The 17,168-nt window shown below is 31.5% G+C and overlaps 1 protein-coding gene across 8 annotated transcripts in view; it reads left to right on the top strand.

Moving 5' to 3' along the window:
• Window positions 1-17,168, top strand: part of LOC106462325 (spectrin beta chain-like) — a 120,715-nt gene that overhangs the window by 73,800 nt on the left and 29,747 nt on the right. For all 8 annotated transcript variants that reach the window (XM_013922229.2, XM_022389549.1, XM_022389542.1 and 5 more), the window contains 5 exons: window positions 6,631-6,835; window positions 8,007-8,270; window positions 9,279-9,389; window positions 9,734-9,978; window positions 12,006-12,144. In XM_013922229.2, coding sequence (XP_013777683.1) covers window positions 6,631-6,835; window positions 8,007-8,270; window positions 9,279-9,389; window positions 9,734-9,978; window positions 12,006-12,144 — 964 coding nt within the window. The remainder of the gene's footprint in view (window positions 1-6,630; window positions 6,836-8,006; window positions 8,271-9,278; window positions 9,390-9,733; window positions 9,979-12,005; window positions 12,145-17,168) is intronic.

Below are 17,168 nucleotides of genomic sequence, written 5' to 3' on the forward strand. Positions count from 1 at the left end.
CCCAACCAAAACCACCATTCTTAATTTGACCCACTGTCTTTGTGAAGGGTAAGTATGTTTTATTTTTCCCTCCCTTTCCATCTAACAGGATCCCAACAGGTAGCTGATGCTTTCTTCCAGGGTATGCATATTTCTCAAACTCCACATTGGGTCAGGGGTAACAGAAAGCTCTCAATCCATCCTACCTGTGCCTACTGTCAAGATGAAATGTTCTGAAAGACCACTAGAGGTATTCCAATTGTATACACAATTACTCAGCTGCCCAATCCAGATAATACCATTCCATAGACTTTTTGGCTTTTCAATATGGGGTTTTTCAGTCAATCACTGAAATTTCGCCATTAAAAGACCTTTCTGGCAGTCAACTGATAGAGAATCTGGGCAATTCTCTGGGGCTTCCCAAAGCAAATTTCTCTTCACCTTCTTCAAGTGGAGAACAGGAAAGCAGTCCTTAGCCACTAGAGTGGTGACCTTGGAGAGTTCCTCTTTGATTGGGTTCAGCATAATATGGTAAGAAGTATGGTGGTGTGACTTTGTCGTTGTAGTGTGGGTTACCCTTCAAACAGCTAGTGTATTCTCCTTCTTTAGTCTGACTCTGTCCAGTTGAGTTGAGGTGAGCATACACTGTGTGGTCTGATTGCACCCTAACCACACTACACCTATTGGTTTGCTGACTGCTGGTTTGCAAGTGCTCAAATGGTTATGTTCTTATTCTACCCATCTCTGCAACACTTTAGGCTTATTTGCTTCTGCCTTCTTTACATTCTTTGTGAAGAGTATACCATGGTTAAAACAAGAATCTGTCTTCTACGTGTATGCCCCTGTGGAGCCTCTGCCATCAGGGTTTACACTCCATGGGCTTTCCCTTTGGGTGCTTCATGAAAGGAGCTCATCTGAATTTAATTTTTCACCGATCCTTCACCATTTCAATGTGAGATTCTAGCTATTCTGTGTATGAGGTATCACCTTGGAAGTTAACATTTTCCTAAGCTGAAAATATATTTCCGATAGATACCTACCTCTTTACACATTATCACCAGACTCCTCACTTCCGGTGCACTTTCTTCTTGCCTCATCTAAAAATTAAGATATTTTGAGTGCAAGTGCTTAAAAGGAATTACTTACTGCGCATGGAGGAGGTTGTGTTGGCCTTTTATTGGTGGAAGGCTATTGTTATATGATGATATCATACACCAACACAGTTCATGTTAAATACATGAATTTTAGGTGGGAGTTAGCTCAAGGCTAGTGGTATGGAAGTCTCATAGGTAGACATGGGAAGGATATAGCTATTCTGTGTGCCAAAGTATCTATCAGAAGTACATTTTTGGATTAGGAAAATGTTAACATTGACTGTATGGTTCCTATGAGTGAGGGAAACTTGGAAAATTCAGTGAATTTTATATTTTATGTTATTCTGTCAATTTTTTTTGTATTTGTGAAATTGCATGGACTGGCAAAAAGATTGTGATAGACTGGCATCATTGGTTGACAAACACTGTCGTAGAAGCATCACTCAAACACATGAAATTCACAGACTTCCTGGTTTTTGTCTGTGAAACGAAATTCCCTAATGTTTTCTGAGCCCACAATTCATATGTAAATTGTAATTCCTTTTCATTGTACTTGCATTTTGGTGGTCCATGGCTGTTTAGGGAGGTAGTGAGCTGGTCCCTGGTATCAAAAAAGCTAAGAAATGCTGTTCTAATACATAGATGGAGAAAAATAATTATCATTAGAACCAAAAAATTGCATAAAGATTAATTTAGCACATCAAAATGTGTATTTTATACATAAACATTATTAGGTTTACTTCAGTCTTTTTGTCTATGTTTAATTGTAATGGAGTATGAAGGCTGCTGTAATAGATTACATAAACAGTAGCTAGGTTTCTGCTTAAATGGAATGTAAGGGCTGTGTACAAGGTTTCTTCTTCTCTTCCCCAAATTCGAGTCACAGAAGATTGTTTTACTACAGACCAAAACAAAAAGCTCATGACAAATTACTATTTAGAGATACTGTTTATTTAATAAGCTATTTTCTCCTTACAAATATTGGTACATTAATAAAACACTTCTTAGGTCAGTAGTCATAGAAGGAATATGTAATACCCTGGGTATATTATGTCATTGACATGTTTGTATAAGGAAGATTTGAAAAATGTCAAATGAAAATTAACAGTATGACTATTTCAGTAAAGCCTGGCAGTTTGGGGAAGTTTTGTTTTATTTCATATCTGTACTTATATTTATTCAATTAATTATGAAAAATAACAGTAATAATTATCTAAAATAATAATTTATCAGTAATTTTATTTTAATTTTTTATAAAACAAAACATACATCACCAAGCATTGCATATAGCACTATATGTCATGATGTATATTACAACTTGGGCAGTTTGGTTCATTTTAATGACTTGGTTCACTTGATACAGCTCAGTTTGAGACAATTCCAAATATTTGTATGTTTGATTTACTGAAATGAAACCAATACATCTAGACTGAAGCACTTAATTATAAAGGGTTATTTTAATGGAAGATGACTAGATATACAATCTAAATCTGGTTGTCATGGTAGTTGTGCTTCTTAAATCTGTACTGAAATACAGGTTGACAAAAGATTACATTTTAGTAAAATTCCTGAAGAAAACATCAGACTATGATCTGTTTGACATAGTTTAGCAAACAGTTTAACAATCTTAACAAAAACTTATGAGCTGTAGCTAGTGAAAATGGATAAAAAAGTAAACATAAATACCACAACCCAACCTACCCTTTCCAATAATAGTCCAGTGAATTATGTCTTACAGGGATAAAATTAAGAGGATCAAACAGGTAATACAGTAATACATGTTATTTACTTTGCAATACCCATACACTGTAGTAAACTCATATTTTTGATATCTATAAAACACTTCACTTACTTAACAAAATCACACAATGATCCAAAGTACACTACTATTTTTGCACGTGCATTTCAAGTACTTCTATATCAAAAGTATTGAAATCTTATTTATGGATGGATCGCATTACCAAAATATTTTCAAAAACAAAAGATTAAAGTTAGAATTCAATCTGAAACAATTCTTTTGATTTACCCAATCAACAAACTTCACGAAAGGATAAGTAACCAGTCTAATAGTATAAGTTCATAAAATGATTCAAACTCTTGACTCTGGTATGATAATTATTCTGGAATTTTCAACTCAAATCTACACACAATATCTACATAATAATGACAATAAATAATAACAATAATAATAATCATCATTATATATTTTCCGATGTTTGTTTAGTTCTCAAGTAATATTGAATTACTTGTATTTTGTGTTGTATTTATTAAAAACAAATTCAAAATTTGATGTCATTTTATTATTGTGATAGTTTCTCTTTTCCAATCTGGTAACTGATATTTAATTTTAATACCTTTAATAGGTTTGTTTCCAATCAGTATAATCAACATGAGTACTGTGCTTTGGCAAAATTTAACATTTGATGGTTGTGGATGTTTTAATCCAACCAGGAAAACTTCTAATATGCAGGACAAGTATGACAGTGCTCTTATCAGCTAAACTTATAAACTTTAGATAGCACTTTGCAACAACATATACAAGAATAAAAGCCTACACAATTTATAAAATCAGCAAATGAAATTTTTGTACATTTTGTTTAAGTATGCACATCATAAAATGTTGCTTTAATATATACTTGATGTATGAGAAGTGTACTTGTTAAAGAATATTCCATTTTACAATAGTGAATGTATTCTTTCTGTTTATTAAAAGCTGAAATGTATTAATTACAATTTTTAAAATTTATTTGTGTTGTTTTCAATGTAATAACATTTTTGTGATTGAAATTAAAAAGTATGAACAGTATGCATTATCATAAAGAATTGTATAAACTTCTTTTTTTTAGTATGTTCTGACAAAATATCAGTATTTGAGAATGGCATGTATGATCATATAGCTTGTATTGTCTTTGTTAAATAATACATTAGTAATATCTTGCAATTTCACACATTTTAGGTAATGATACATTATAAGCATAGATCAAATGGTCAGAAAATTTTATTCTTCCCAAGATGTGGGAACCATGTAACTAATTTAGTTGGTAGAATGTTGATATTCAAAAGATTTATAATTCAGAATTAAAACCCATTTTCTGAAATTGAAATTTTTAGACACTTGCATGCACTTTAGTGTATCCAGTTACACAGATAACAATGAAAATCATATTTGTAATTATAAAAGATATATTTATCAAAGTTTGTATTTATTGATCATAATTTTTGGTTAGGAGCAATAATTTTTAAAACCTTGCTGTATGAAAAATTTTAAATCAAACACTAGCACTATTTTAAAAAGGGGGTATTGATTTATTTTGCATGTGTCCAATTGTGTGGGTGTGTATTCTGAATTACATTTGAAAAACTATTATAGTATACATCTCCTGAGGGATAGAAAGTTTGAGAAGTTTCTTGGGCAAAAATTACTAAACTGTAGGTCTGGTGTTTTTACACACATTCTCTAAATGACTGAAAAACTTGATACATGATTTTGGTTAATGGTAATTTTTTTCACTGTTAATGAATAGAAAACATTTGTCACCTAAGAAAACTATTACTAATAGAAGTTAAACATAATGTAGTATTAGAAATACTATGTTATACATTAGCTTCATTGAGCACAAACTATTATATGCCACCCCTACCCCATTGGCTTAGTAGTAAGGTTGAGGGCTTATATGCTACAAATTAGGCTATAATACCCATGGTGAGCACAGTGCAGATAGCTGATTTTGTAGCTTTGTGCTTATTTTTTTGCTGCTATTTTATTTTGACCTAGTTTAATTTTTTATCTCTTGGATAAAATGCTGTAGTTGTGCTTGCCAATAGAATAAGGTTATTTCATGAAATAGGCCAAGCTCTGAGTGTTCAGATGAAAATATCCATAGCAATTGGGGAACTAACAACTGTGTTATAAACCTAGATTTGGTAACATAATTTTTAAGTTTCAGAGTTAGGAAGCAAATTTTCTCAATATTACATACATATTAGTCAGAATATGGAAAGCAACATTATTCTTTCCAAATTTTTGTAATTGTTTTGCATGTTTTGATAATCAGTAATTACATAAGTGTGTTGTAGTTAATAACATAACCTTATAAATTTCATATAGAATGTTTTAAATTTGTGTGGTAGTATTTTTCAGAATGTAAAATTTATTTTGTGTTAAACATTATAGTCATTCTACCTGTAGCTTATGATGTGGTGTTTATTAAAGCTGTTAAATGCATGTCCAACACTCGCAATTGTAGTTAAAAGGGGTGGTGATTTTTTAATATAGGGTGATTTTGATTCATTTATTACATATTATTTTGGATTAGCAGGACAGTTTTTAGATTTCCTCTTATTTTAAAGTATTCTGTGTCAATGGGTTTTATCATGGTTATTTAATATACTGCATTATGTCTAAACCTGTTTTTTATTTGCAGTATTCCTTTATAAAATATTCTGATAGTCACCAAGTAGTGTATTGAATATGAGCCTGAAAAGGCATGTATTTGTAAGTGACTTTAGAGATGTGTGATATTGGTATCACAACTTTTAATGTAAGTTGGGATTGGAATTGTATTTAACCCTATGTGTATGGTGGGGTGGTATCAAACTGCACGTGTCATGACTTTTTTTATACAAAGTTGCATTCAAAGTTTATTCTAGAAAGAAGAATATTAGTGTAGAGTTATTTCATATTTTTGAACTTTCAATTTTACCCTACATTGCTACTTTTGCTTCAGTGAATGTTAAGGTAGAGGAAATAACAGATAAAATATAGTTTTTACTGAAAAAAGACTTCTGATATTCATTTTGGATGTTCTAGAGGTTGTGAAAATGAAATATTGAAACTGTAGGACTAAAAAATATTTTTATTTTTAAAATGGAAAAAACATCTTGCACCCAGACTAACTCAGTAATTCATAGAAAAAAATTCTGATTTAGTTTTTTTTTTGGAACAACATATTTGTAATGCTTATTGAAAGCCTACCAAATTTTGTGAAAATACACTTAGAAAATTTGGAATTGTTGTAAACATTGCTATGTATAGTGTCTATGAAGCAAAGCACAAATGCCATCCACATAGGGTTAACCAAGGTTTACTTTTAAATATGACTGTTTTTAAATAAGTGATTCCATTTATCCTACTGAAGATAGGTAGTAATCACATGACAGGGTCATGTTGTATACACATCATATGATCATTAGAAAACTTTGAGTTTTCACTGGGATGCATTATATTTTCTAGCCAAGGCAAATGCATCTATTTGGTGATAGAGGAAAAGAAGGTTAGTATATGCTCAGAATTATAAATCACAATGTACACTTTCAAGCTCATATTGTACTGTAGACCCTATGGCACAATGCAGTGAAAGAGATAACATAGACCCCTTTAGTACACTGATATATGTTCCTTCACCACATTAATTTTTGTAGTTTAATTAATCTTTGGAACACTTAAGTACCAAGAATATTTATTATGTATGTGTGTATTTTTATATTTTAAAACTGTTACTTTATCAAGTAAACTATTATTTGAAACATTGAATACTCTGTGTTCATCTTCCTCCAGTGATCAACTTGCAATTCGACAATCTCAAATTGACAAACTTTATGCTGGACTTAAAGATCTTGCCTCTGAGAGACGTGGTAAATTGGATGAAGCTCTTAAGCTCTTCTCTTTGAACAGAGAAGTGGATGATCTAATGCAATGGATAGCTGAGAAGGAGGTAGTGGCAGGATCTCAGGAACTAGGACAGGATTATGATCATGTTACGGTATGTTATAGTTACAGAATATCGGGAACTAGGGAACAATTGTGAAATTCTGTAAAGAATTTAATAGCAAATTTTTAGGTTTTATGTAGTGTATGTCGCTTTCTTGCTTTTTAGTTTAGATAATTTCAAAACCAAGTTATACATGTATTACTTGTAATCTAAAAGTAAATAGACCTATATCACTGACCTCCCACAATGAAAAATATCTCTTATTACTTTTCTACAGAGACTATTTGTGTCATAAATTTATAAAAAAAATATCCTAGTGTACTTGGCTTAAATTTATTGATATGTCTGTTCATCAGAACTTGTTCTAATTAGAGCTGGGTGATTAACTTAATTAGTATAATCAATTACTTAGGATCATCAATTACATTGATTAGTGTCACATAAAATAATTGTTTAATTGAAATCAAGATGAAAGTAACTAATGTCATGAAAATCAACCAATTGAAATTGGTATTTTTGATTATTCCTACTATTCAAGTACTCAAAATATTGCCATTATGATTTCTCATTATTATTTTCAATTAATTAAAGATTGTTCAGCTTAATCAATTAGTATTATGACTCAAGAAAATAATCAACTAATCAAAATTAGTGTTTCTGATTATTACTATTTTCAATTATTCAACCAGGATGAATCTTACATGAGAACATTGGACCACTTGAATGTAATTGATTAATGAGCTGATGATTAATTGGTTATCAAATTCTACTAATTGCACAGCTCTAGTTCTAATATGGTAATGTTACTAATCCAGTAACTAGTTGATTCATCATGTGACCAAGTGAAAATCAGTCTGTAAATAAATGTCACAGCCTAGTATGATTTCTCTAACATAATTTTCAGATATAACAATTTTATCACATTTCTTCAGAATTTATTACTTACATAATGATCAGAAGTATTAAAACAATAATTTTTTTGAAGATAAATTTGTTGTGTTTTTATGTAGAGTCATGAAAGTTATGACTAGATTTTGACCTTTGCGCATATAAATAGTAACCTGCATTAATAATATAGTTTTGGGTTTGTGAACACAGGATAACAGGTCAATCATTACATTTTTCTTTTAAGATCATTAACTGACTGTTAACTTTCAACCAGAATTTTTATAGAGATATTTGGTCTTCAATAAATTAATCAAAGAAAGTTCTTGTACTTTAGATGCTTCGAGAACGATTTAAAATCTTTGCTCGAGATACTGAACATATTGGAAATGAACGAGTAACAGAATTCAACCAAAGTGCTGACAACCTGATTAACTTGGGTCATTCAGACAGTGCCACTATTGCTGAGTGGAAAGACACCCTCAATGAGGCTTGGGCAGACTTGTTAGAACTTATTGACACAAGGACACAGATGCTAGCAGCTTCCTGGCAGCTACAAAGATTCTTCCATGATTGCAAAGATGTCTATGGCCGCATTGTGGTAAAGACTTTTTTATACTGAAGTGTTTTAAATTAAATCCCTTTCTTTGTGAAGAAATTTTCTTATTTTTCTTTTATGTCAACAAAATTTCACACTAATAGCAATATCATCACATTATTTATAAAAAACTTTAATGTTGTAAATGATATTTATTTTTTAATGACAAACTATTAAGAAATAGCAACACTTTTTACCTTGAAATTCTATATGAAGTTAATATGAGTGATCTTTCCTTGGCTTAATGAGCATATTATCTTCTTATTTAAATTCATGTAGAAGTGTTTGTATCTTATCTGACTGTTATAGGCCTTTGAAAGTAATTAGTATTCCCAAAAGATGTATTAAGAATGTTTTTATTTACACTGTTAATGTGCTGTTGTATTTTTTTTCCAATATCATTTCTTGGCACACATAAACTTTATGCCAATAGTTTGAAATTTCTGGCTCTGAATATTTTAAAAATTTGTACTGAGTTTTAGTTTAACATTTCTCTGTTCCAGTTTCGGATCTCTCTGATGTTTTGTTGAAAGTGTAAGAGAAGATATAAAAAATTAAAAGTATTTTACTGGAGAATTTTACTTTTATAGGTTATTTTTTCCCTATTATTGTGATAATATTTTATTTACACTTCATTATAAATATTTTAGTGTAAAAAAAACCCACATATTAAAACAAGGTAATAAAAGATTTAAAATGATGTAGAGATCCAAGTAGTGCTCTATCTTCATATATGAAACTTATTATTATAAACACAATTTTTTTTTTACTAGCACTGTACTTTGTTCCTTTCATGCTTTACACAAGTTTTATGTACTATGAGCTTAATAAAAATATAATCAGTTTTGATTCAGAAACTTGATTTTAGGTTTAACTGTATCTTACAATTTCATTCAGTCTAGCGGACACATTTATTATGTCTAATTACCTAAAATGTTAATCACTTAGAGAGTGTAAAAAAATAAGATAGCCAAGAGGTTTTAAGCTAGAGAATTTTCCAATTTCTTCAAGGAAAAACAAAATGCTATTTCTGATGAGCTTGGACGTGATGCTGTTAGTGTGTCCAATCTGCAAAGAAAGCATGCAAGCTTTGAACATGACCTACAGACTATTGAAATAGCAGTAAGTAGATCTTTTGCTCATTGTTAGTAGTTAATCTGTTTCAGAATATCATTAAAGGATTTAACCAAACTCTGCTAAAATATTTTATTAGAGACTTATTACAGGCATCATATGATTGTAATTATAGCTCATTAGAGTTGTACCTATAAAAATCTGTTGTACATGTAATGAGGATTACATATAGAAAGGTAGTATATCATTCTTGTTAAAAGTAATGTAAATAGTGTCTGAAACAGGTACTTATTCTGTGGAATGTAAATGAACACAATTAAATTCTTACTTCTAGTGATTAAGAATGAATCATCTAGGTTACAAAAGTATCATTTTTTATTCATTAATAATAGGTAACACAGATCAAGGATGAATCTGAGAATTTACAAGCATCATATGCTGGAGAAAAAGCTCAGGAGATTATTGGACGGGAATCTGAGGTTGTTAATGCTTGGCAAAAATTACTTACAATGTGTCAAAATAAACGAGTGAAGTTAGCAGACACTGGTGATCTTTTCCGCTTTCTTAATATGGTGAGAGACTTGATGCTCTGGATGGAAGATATCGTGAGACAGATGAACACAACTGAAAAACCGAGGTTGTTAAAGCTAATGTTTTATGTGTGTTTCATGTTGATAGGTTTTTTGGTGACTAGTTTTTATACCATTTACTACTGGTGGGGTATAATACATATTGCCTCATATTAAGTAATTTTGTGTTTTAACATGTTAATACACTAACTATAAAGAGTTGACTAGGATGTGGTGGCCCCGAAAAGGGCCATTTTTTAAAAGTGAAACGTGGACATTTAACCTCCGAAACCGTACAGTGTGACCTTGTCATTTCAGAGCATACACTACATCCATGGCAGTCACAGTCATTCTCTTGGCATGCTCCATATAGGTAACAGCATCACAGATTACATTTTTGAGGAAAACCTTCAAAACACCTCGGGTTTCTTCGTAGATGAGACCAGAGATGCGCTTCATGCTGCCTCTGCGAGCTAATGTTTTATGTGTGTTTCATGTTGATAGGATTTTTGGTGACTAGTTTTTATACCATTTACTACTGGTTGGGGTATGATACATATTGCCTCATATTAAGTAATTTTGTGTTTTAACATGTTAATACACTAACTATAAAGAGTTGACTAGGATAAAGTGAATGAAATCACTCATTTTATTTGTAAAACATTTAGAAGAACCTAGGAGTGATTAGTTATATTAGTTGCAGAATTAACATTTTCCGTGGTAGCACTAGTCATAATAGTTGTAATACATATACTCGTTATGTAGTTTAAATAAACATCAGATGCTCCAGTTGTGTTGCCACTGGATGTCACAAGTGGTAATGGCAGTAAAAGCAAAAGCAAGCACAGTCAAATAACACAGCCTGCTCATTTGTTCAGAATTGTACATTCCTACGTAGATTATTAATTTTCAAAAACAGTTGGTGAAATAACTAGTTTTAGTACTATACCATAATGAAGGGGTAGCTTATGCCTGCAGTGCATTTGGGATGTATGTTGTCAAATTTACTATGCAACATGAAAAATATCAGAGTTTGGTTGGATATCAGGAGCTAGATATCCAAAATTTAATATCAGACTAAACTACTCTTTTTTTTTTTTTCCCATCTCTAATTATTACCACTATATTTTTTAATTTGGCCTTTTCAAATGTCATTCCAGATGCAAGTGTGTGTGTAATGGGTCATAAAATCCTAACATTTACTCTTGAATCATTAGAATTTTTTATCAAGTTTTGTAATTTTACTGGCTAAAACCTACAAAAATATTAGGTTTTACCGAAAAAACTTTTGATATTGATTTAGGAGATTCTAGAGGTTATTCAAAAGAAAGATGAAATTTTTTTTTTTCTGATTATGAAAATCACCTTGAACTCAGACTAATTAGAGTCTGAGTCAGACTGACTCAGTAAAGGTCTTGTAAATTCTTATACAAATATTTAGTAAAAAATACTTTTATACAACAGACTTGTATTGTTTTACTAAATGTTTGCCACATTACATGAATATACACTTATTAAATTCAAGGTCATAGTATGTATATTTTCATGGTCACATTGGTCAAAATAACCAAGCTTACTTATAGACTGTTAATGGAGTGTGTGGTATGTTACAGAATGGTTTTTAATATCTTAAATGAGGTTTGGCCAAAGTAGTGTTGCATAACATTTTAAACAGGCAAGCGAAGCAGGCTTTGTAATTCTTTATTTTTATTAAGAAAGTTTATAGTTTTTTAGGTTGCTCAAGTACTTTAAGAAGCACATCAGTTAATATTGGCATTCTACTAATAGATATTAAATGTTAATTTTGGTACCAACAAGAAATGAACCCAATTTATATATCCATGAAAATTGTAGTAGGATTCTTATCCAGTTGATCTGTTGAAAGTAGAAACATTTTACCTGTTGGTATGAGCAATATTGTCTTGTTAGTTAAATGTATTTATACTATTAAACTGTGCTGTTTATTTATTGACAAAAAGTATGTGATTTTGTTTTGATTCCAAAGGCATTCAAGATTGAGTTTTGTTATTATCCTACTTTTTAATCACAAACTTTTAGTGTTCTGATGATAATAATTCTGTGACTTTTACTATAGGGATGTTTCAGGTGTTGAATTGCTGATGAATAACCATCAAAGCTTGAAGGCTGAGATAGATGCCAGAGAAGACAACTTATCTGTTTGTATAAACCTCGGAAAAGAGCTACTAGCTAGAAGCCACTATGCATCAAGTGAAGTAAGTTGTGTCTGAATTAAATCAAAATTTGTTATTTTTCTCCATTGTTATTAAAATGTGTACTTATTTAAGAAAAACGTTTATTATACAATATTTTGATAATTTCTTTTATGTTAAACATTTCCTGTAGAGATCAGTCCCATGACAAGTCAATCAAGTTGGATGTGCTATGGTGTTTTTTCAAGCTATGAGTTGTGGTGATGTGTGATTAAGTTGCCTAAAATCTGTTTGTCATTATTTGGAAGAAAGAATATCTGTTTATCTATTGAGAAGAAAGTTTTGGGTTAAATACAAAATACTAAGAGGTATTAAGAATAAAGAATAAAATGTTTTCCTTTTTTTAAATTGGAATACATTCATATTTCACAACAAATTAGAAATATTTTATTAATCTTTTTTATGGCACCTGTTCAGGTGGTTTTTTTTTAAATAAATTTGAAAATATTGTTTGTAATGTTATGAAATTTTTTTTAAATAACAAAGATGTTAATTTTCTCATTTTGATCTAAATTCATTTAAGTAAATACCAGATACTATGTTGTTTGAACATCATTTTCATGATGATAAACTACTTGTTTAGCTAAAATTTTATAATGAGTTATTTGTATCCATAATTCTAAAATGGTCTCACCAAAAGCTATCTCGATCCTGGTCTGCTCTCTAAGCATTGCTTAAAAAAACTTTGCTAGAGTGCACTAGTCTTTATACTCCATCAGTTTTGCACCATTTCAGAACATGCTGATCATGTGACTACAAAGTTTTGATTGTGCTTGATCACAAACTTATATCAGTTTCAACTTCAAGTTTCATATTATTGTGTTTGATTTCCATTGTTTATCCTCATTTGTTTTGGAAATATTTCTGTTTCTCAAATTCTAATTTGTTCATATGAATTAAAGATTTAATATGGCAGATGATGAAGTTCCTGTGACGGTCGACAATGATTTTGACACAAGTCCCCAGTTTTCAGGGTTGACGATGTCTGCTTGGAAAGTACAGGCTTTAGTTTACGGGGAGCTCATGTCTTACATTAGGCCGATGATTTCTTCCTTTCACGTTATGAGTTTTTTAAGAAGGATACAACAACTGAGAGAAAATTTCTTTCTACAGCACTATCCACCTATTACCATGCCTCCAAGTAATCTCCTGAGTTTGGTATTGTTCTTTTTCTCAGGAGATCTGTGGTAAGTTTTTCAGCATGTATTCCTCACTCCCTGTAAGTATACCAATGTTTAGCAAGTTTATGTGAGCTTGTGTGGATTGAACTAATTTACTCACGTGACAATTTAGGTCTTTTGTGTCTTCTCAGTGTTTGGTAAGTTAGATTTTTCTAATTCTTTTACCATCTTAGTTACTTTAGTTTAAATTTACATTTTGAGATTGATTATTACTTTGTTTTTGTTTAGTTTTCAGTATGTGTATGGGTTTTGCATGATAGTTACTGTTTGGATAATTGTAATTTTGGCCAATTTTGTGGGTGTATTGGTTTGTTATTTACACTAGCTTTTACTGTTTACATTAGTCAGTTTGTAAGTTCCTTTTTCTTTATTACTAGTCACATCTAATTGGGAATTAGATTTGAGTCAAGTTTTTGTTATTGTTAACTGGATGCCTTTTCATTCTCATGTTCTTCAGGGTAGGTTTGACTTTTGTGTACTTTGTCTTATTGATTCTTTGAGTGGACTCATAAATTTGATATTTATGTGTTTTTAAGTTCCTTTAATGCTTTTGTACTTTAGGAGTTGCTTATTATTTTATGTTTTGTAGGTTTGTTATTTTTTATACTTTGTAGACTGTACAAATTCCTAGATTTTGTTAGTTCATTGGTAGGAGTACTTTCTCTAAGTATCTTTAGTTGTGTGCCTTTATGTTACACTTCACTACAGTTCCATGGATTCTAGTGGTTCTGTCTGAAAGTTTCTGTCTTCAGTCCCCCCCCATCCACTTCCCAGATCTCCTTCCTTCCTCCTCAGGATTGTACCTCTTTCAGTCGTCTTGCCCAGTCTGTTCAAGACCTACTACACAAAGGGGCTGTCAAACGAGTGGTATCCACTCACCCAGTGTTTTACTTTCCTCTAATTGTTGTCCCTCAAAAGACTGGAGATTGGGGACCTGTCGTAGACCTGTCCCAGGTTGAACTCTTATTTGGAGTCTCCTCACTTCACCATGAAGTCCTTCCTCTCACCTTGGTTTCTTTTTTTCCCCCCTGGGACTCTGGATGGCCAAATTGTGATGGATGCCTGTCTTCATATTCCAACTGCTCCAGTGTCACATCTTTTTCTTCAGTTCAGCCAGAAGGGTCATGTCTTCCAGTTCCAGGCACTGCTGTTTGGTACTTCTTGGGCATCTTGTGTTTTGTTGAGTCGAATGCTCTTTTGCCCATCATTTTCATTTGTTGGGTCTTTGGTCTCTCTTTTTCATAGACGACTGGTTCCTGTTTGCCTCTTCCCATGCCCATTCGGTCAAACACACCTGTTTACTTCTTTAAGAAACTAATCTGATGAGGTTTTCTGATCTAGTTGGAGAGGTCCAATCTAATTTTATTTATAAAGGACAGTCACTCATGGACCTCATGATTAAAGTAGATGGAGATTTCTACTGACATGTGATTCTACTGTAGTCTACATACATAGGGAATTGCAGGCAGCCTATTATTATGTATACATGATGTGTCATTCCTCCGGACTCCTCCCAGGTGTTGCCCAGTCAAACTGCACTTGTTAATATCCAGATCTTATGCAAGGTGCTTCCACTGAATGTTTTTGGATGGACTGCACTTGACATACTTTGATATAACCCAAGGCACTACCCTTGGTACATACTTATATGGGCCCATTGTTGCTTACACACTAGACTTTCAGTGTTTGTCAATACTGTGCTGTTTCAAGACATAGATCTACAGCATTTCTCCAGTGATTTTGTTCTGTACATCTCTTTACTGAATGCATTGGTGCCTGCCAATTCAGTTCTACCCTCTTTATGGTACTGTGTTGATTACTCGGTGAAGAGCATACCTGTTCCAGAAGTAGTGCTATGCCCCACAGGTGTGCTTTCTTTTCATATTCTTACACACCTGTTCTTTTACTGCAGTTGCTATTTCAGAAGTTAACATTTTCTTACACTGAAAATATATTTCTGATAGGTATTTACCTCCATTCACCAACTTCCCACCCTTCCTCCCCACTGATATGCCAGCGTTTCTAGTTTGTACCTGCTAACTCTCGAAAGTGAAGATTGTTCTAGAATAGTAGAGGGAGTTAGCTGTGCTAGTATAGATGGTGCAGTATGATTGGTGGAGGGTAGTCACATGATGAGCACATGTTCTAAAATGGTGCAGAACTGATGGAATATAAAGGCTGGTGCACTGTAACAACTTTTTTTTTACTTTAGCAGTGCTTAGAAGGCAGACTAGGATTGAGTTAGCTTTGGGTGAGGTGAAGGTAAGTATCTATTGGAAATACATTCTTGGGTAGAAATTTTAATTCTATAAACATTACATAGAAACTTGACTAAACAGTTGTTAATTATTATCTGTTGAATTCAATACTGAATTTTGTGTTTGAAAAATGTAAGTTATTGGTAATAACAGTATGTTCATATTCATCAATTAAAGATCAGCTAAGTAAGATAAGATGTTTATGCTTATTATATGATTTTTTAGTAGTTTTATATGATAACATAGAACAGATCATGTAGCCTTACAAAGTACAAAAGAAAATGTTTGTGATTTTATTATATTCTGACAATATAGATTTTTAGAATATTTTTAATGTTATCATAATTTAATTAACAATTTATAAAACCATGAAAACTATGTTAAGTGTTCATGGTTACTGTACAAGATATTGTTTTTCTTGTTAGATACAAAAAAATAAAAGTGGACTTTTATACAATATAGTTATTAGTTAAAGATATTTTATACATTTTGAATGTGAAAATTATTTGTATTATTCTAAAAAATAAACAACTTTAAAATTTATTGACAATGTTTTCCTGCAGCATGTTTGGTTATGAGAAATGGAAAGTCTTTACACTGTCATTTTGTGTTATGTACAAATGTATTAAAAATATATTTAGCTACAAAATATAGGAATAATTCACAAGAATTTTAGATACTAATAATAATAAAAATTAATGTTTCCAAGAACACTTTTTGTGTCTAAACAAGTTGGCTTAAATATGTATTAGCAGGTTCTGAAAAATAATCCACTATGTTTAGTGATTATGGCTTAGTTACCAGTAAATAACCTTTGTCATGGTTACCATAACAAAACCTATTCCAAGAGTTGGCGGTGGGTGGTGATGACTAGCTGCCTTCCCTCTAGTCTTACACTGCTAAATTAGGGATGGCTAGCGCAGATAGCCTTGTGTAACTTTGCAAGAAATTCATAACAAACAAACAAACAAAAACTATTGAATTACAAGGTACAGCCCTTGAGAATCCTAGCTCTTTTAAAACTGTTCTCAAGCAATAACTGTTATAATAAATAATACTAGATTTATAATTTCACTTCTACTTATTTTTAACACTAATGATTAGCTTTTCAAATATGCATTATAACTAACAAAGTTTGTAATTTTAAGTTTATTTTTAATTACCATCACCAAGTTGTATTCAATAAAATATTTCATAATTTTATTTAGGTTTTAATTTAATTAAACTTTTATAACAACTTATGTTCGGAAGTTAGTAATGAGAATTTAGCATGTAATTCATAAAATGTGATTTAGTTTACTGACTTTGTTTCACTAGACATGTGAAACAGCAATTGTTTGCAGTAGCTATATTGGTGAAGTCTGATTTTTGTTGTGGCGAGATATTTACATAAAAGACATTTTCTCTCGTGCCTTATTGTTGTAGGTTAAAGAACAAGGTCATGGAGTAATTCACAATCATTATCATGTGAATTATAGTTGTGGTAGTCTACAGGTGTAATATATATATTGTTACGTCTCTGTTTGTTAATTAACTTCCCGTAACTTCGTTCGGACGAAACTTTAGCAACACAAGTCCTTACTTAATA

This window comes from Limulus polyphemus, unplaced genomic scaffold (genome assembly GCF_000517525.1).
Source record: "Limulus polyphemus unplaced genomic scaffold, Limulus_polyphemus-2.1.2 Scaffold1142, whole genome shotgun sequence".
In the NCBI taxonomy this organism is placed as follows: domain Eukaryota; kingdom Metazoa; phylum Arthropoda; class Merostomata; order Xiphosura; family Limulidae; genus Limulus; species Limulus polyphemus.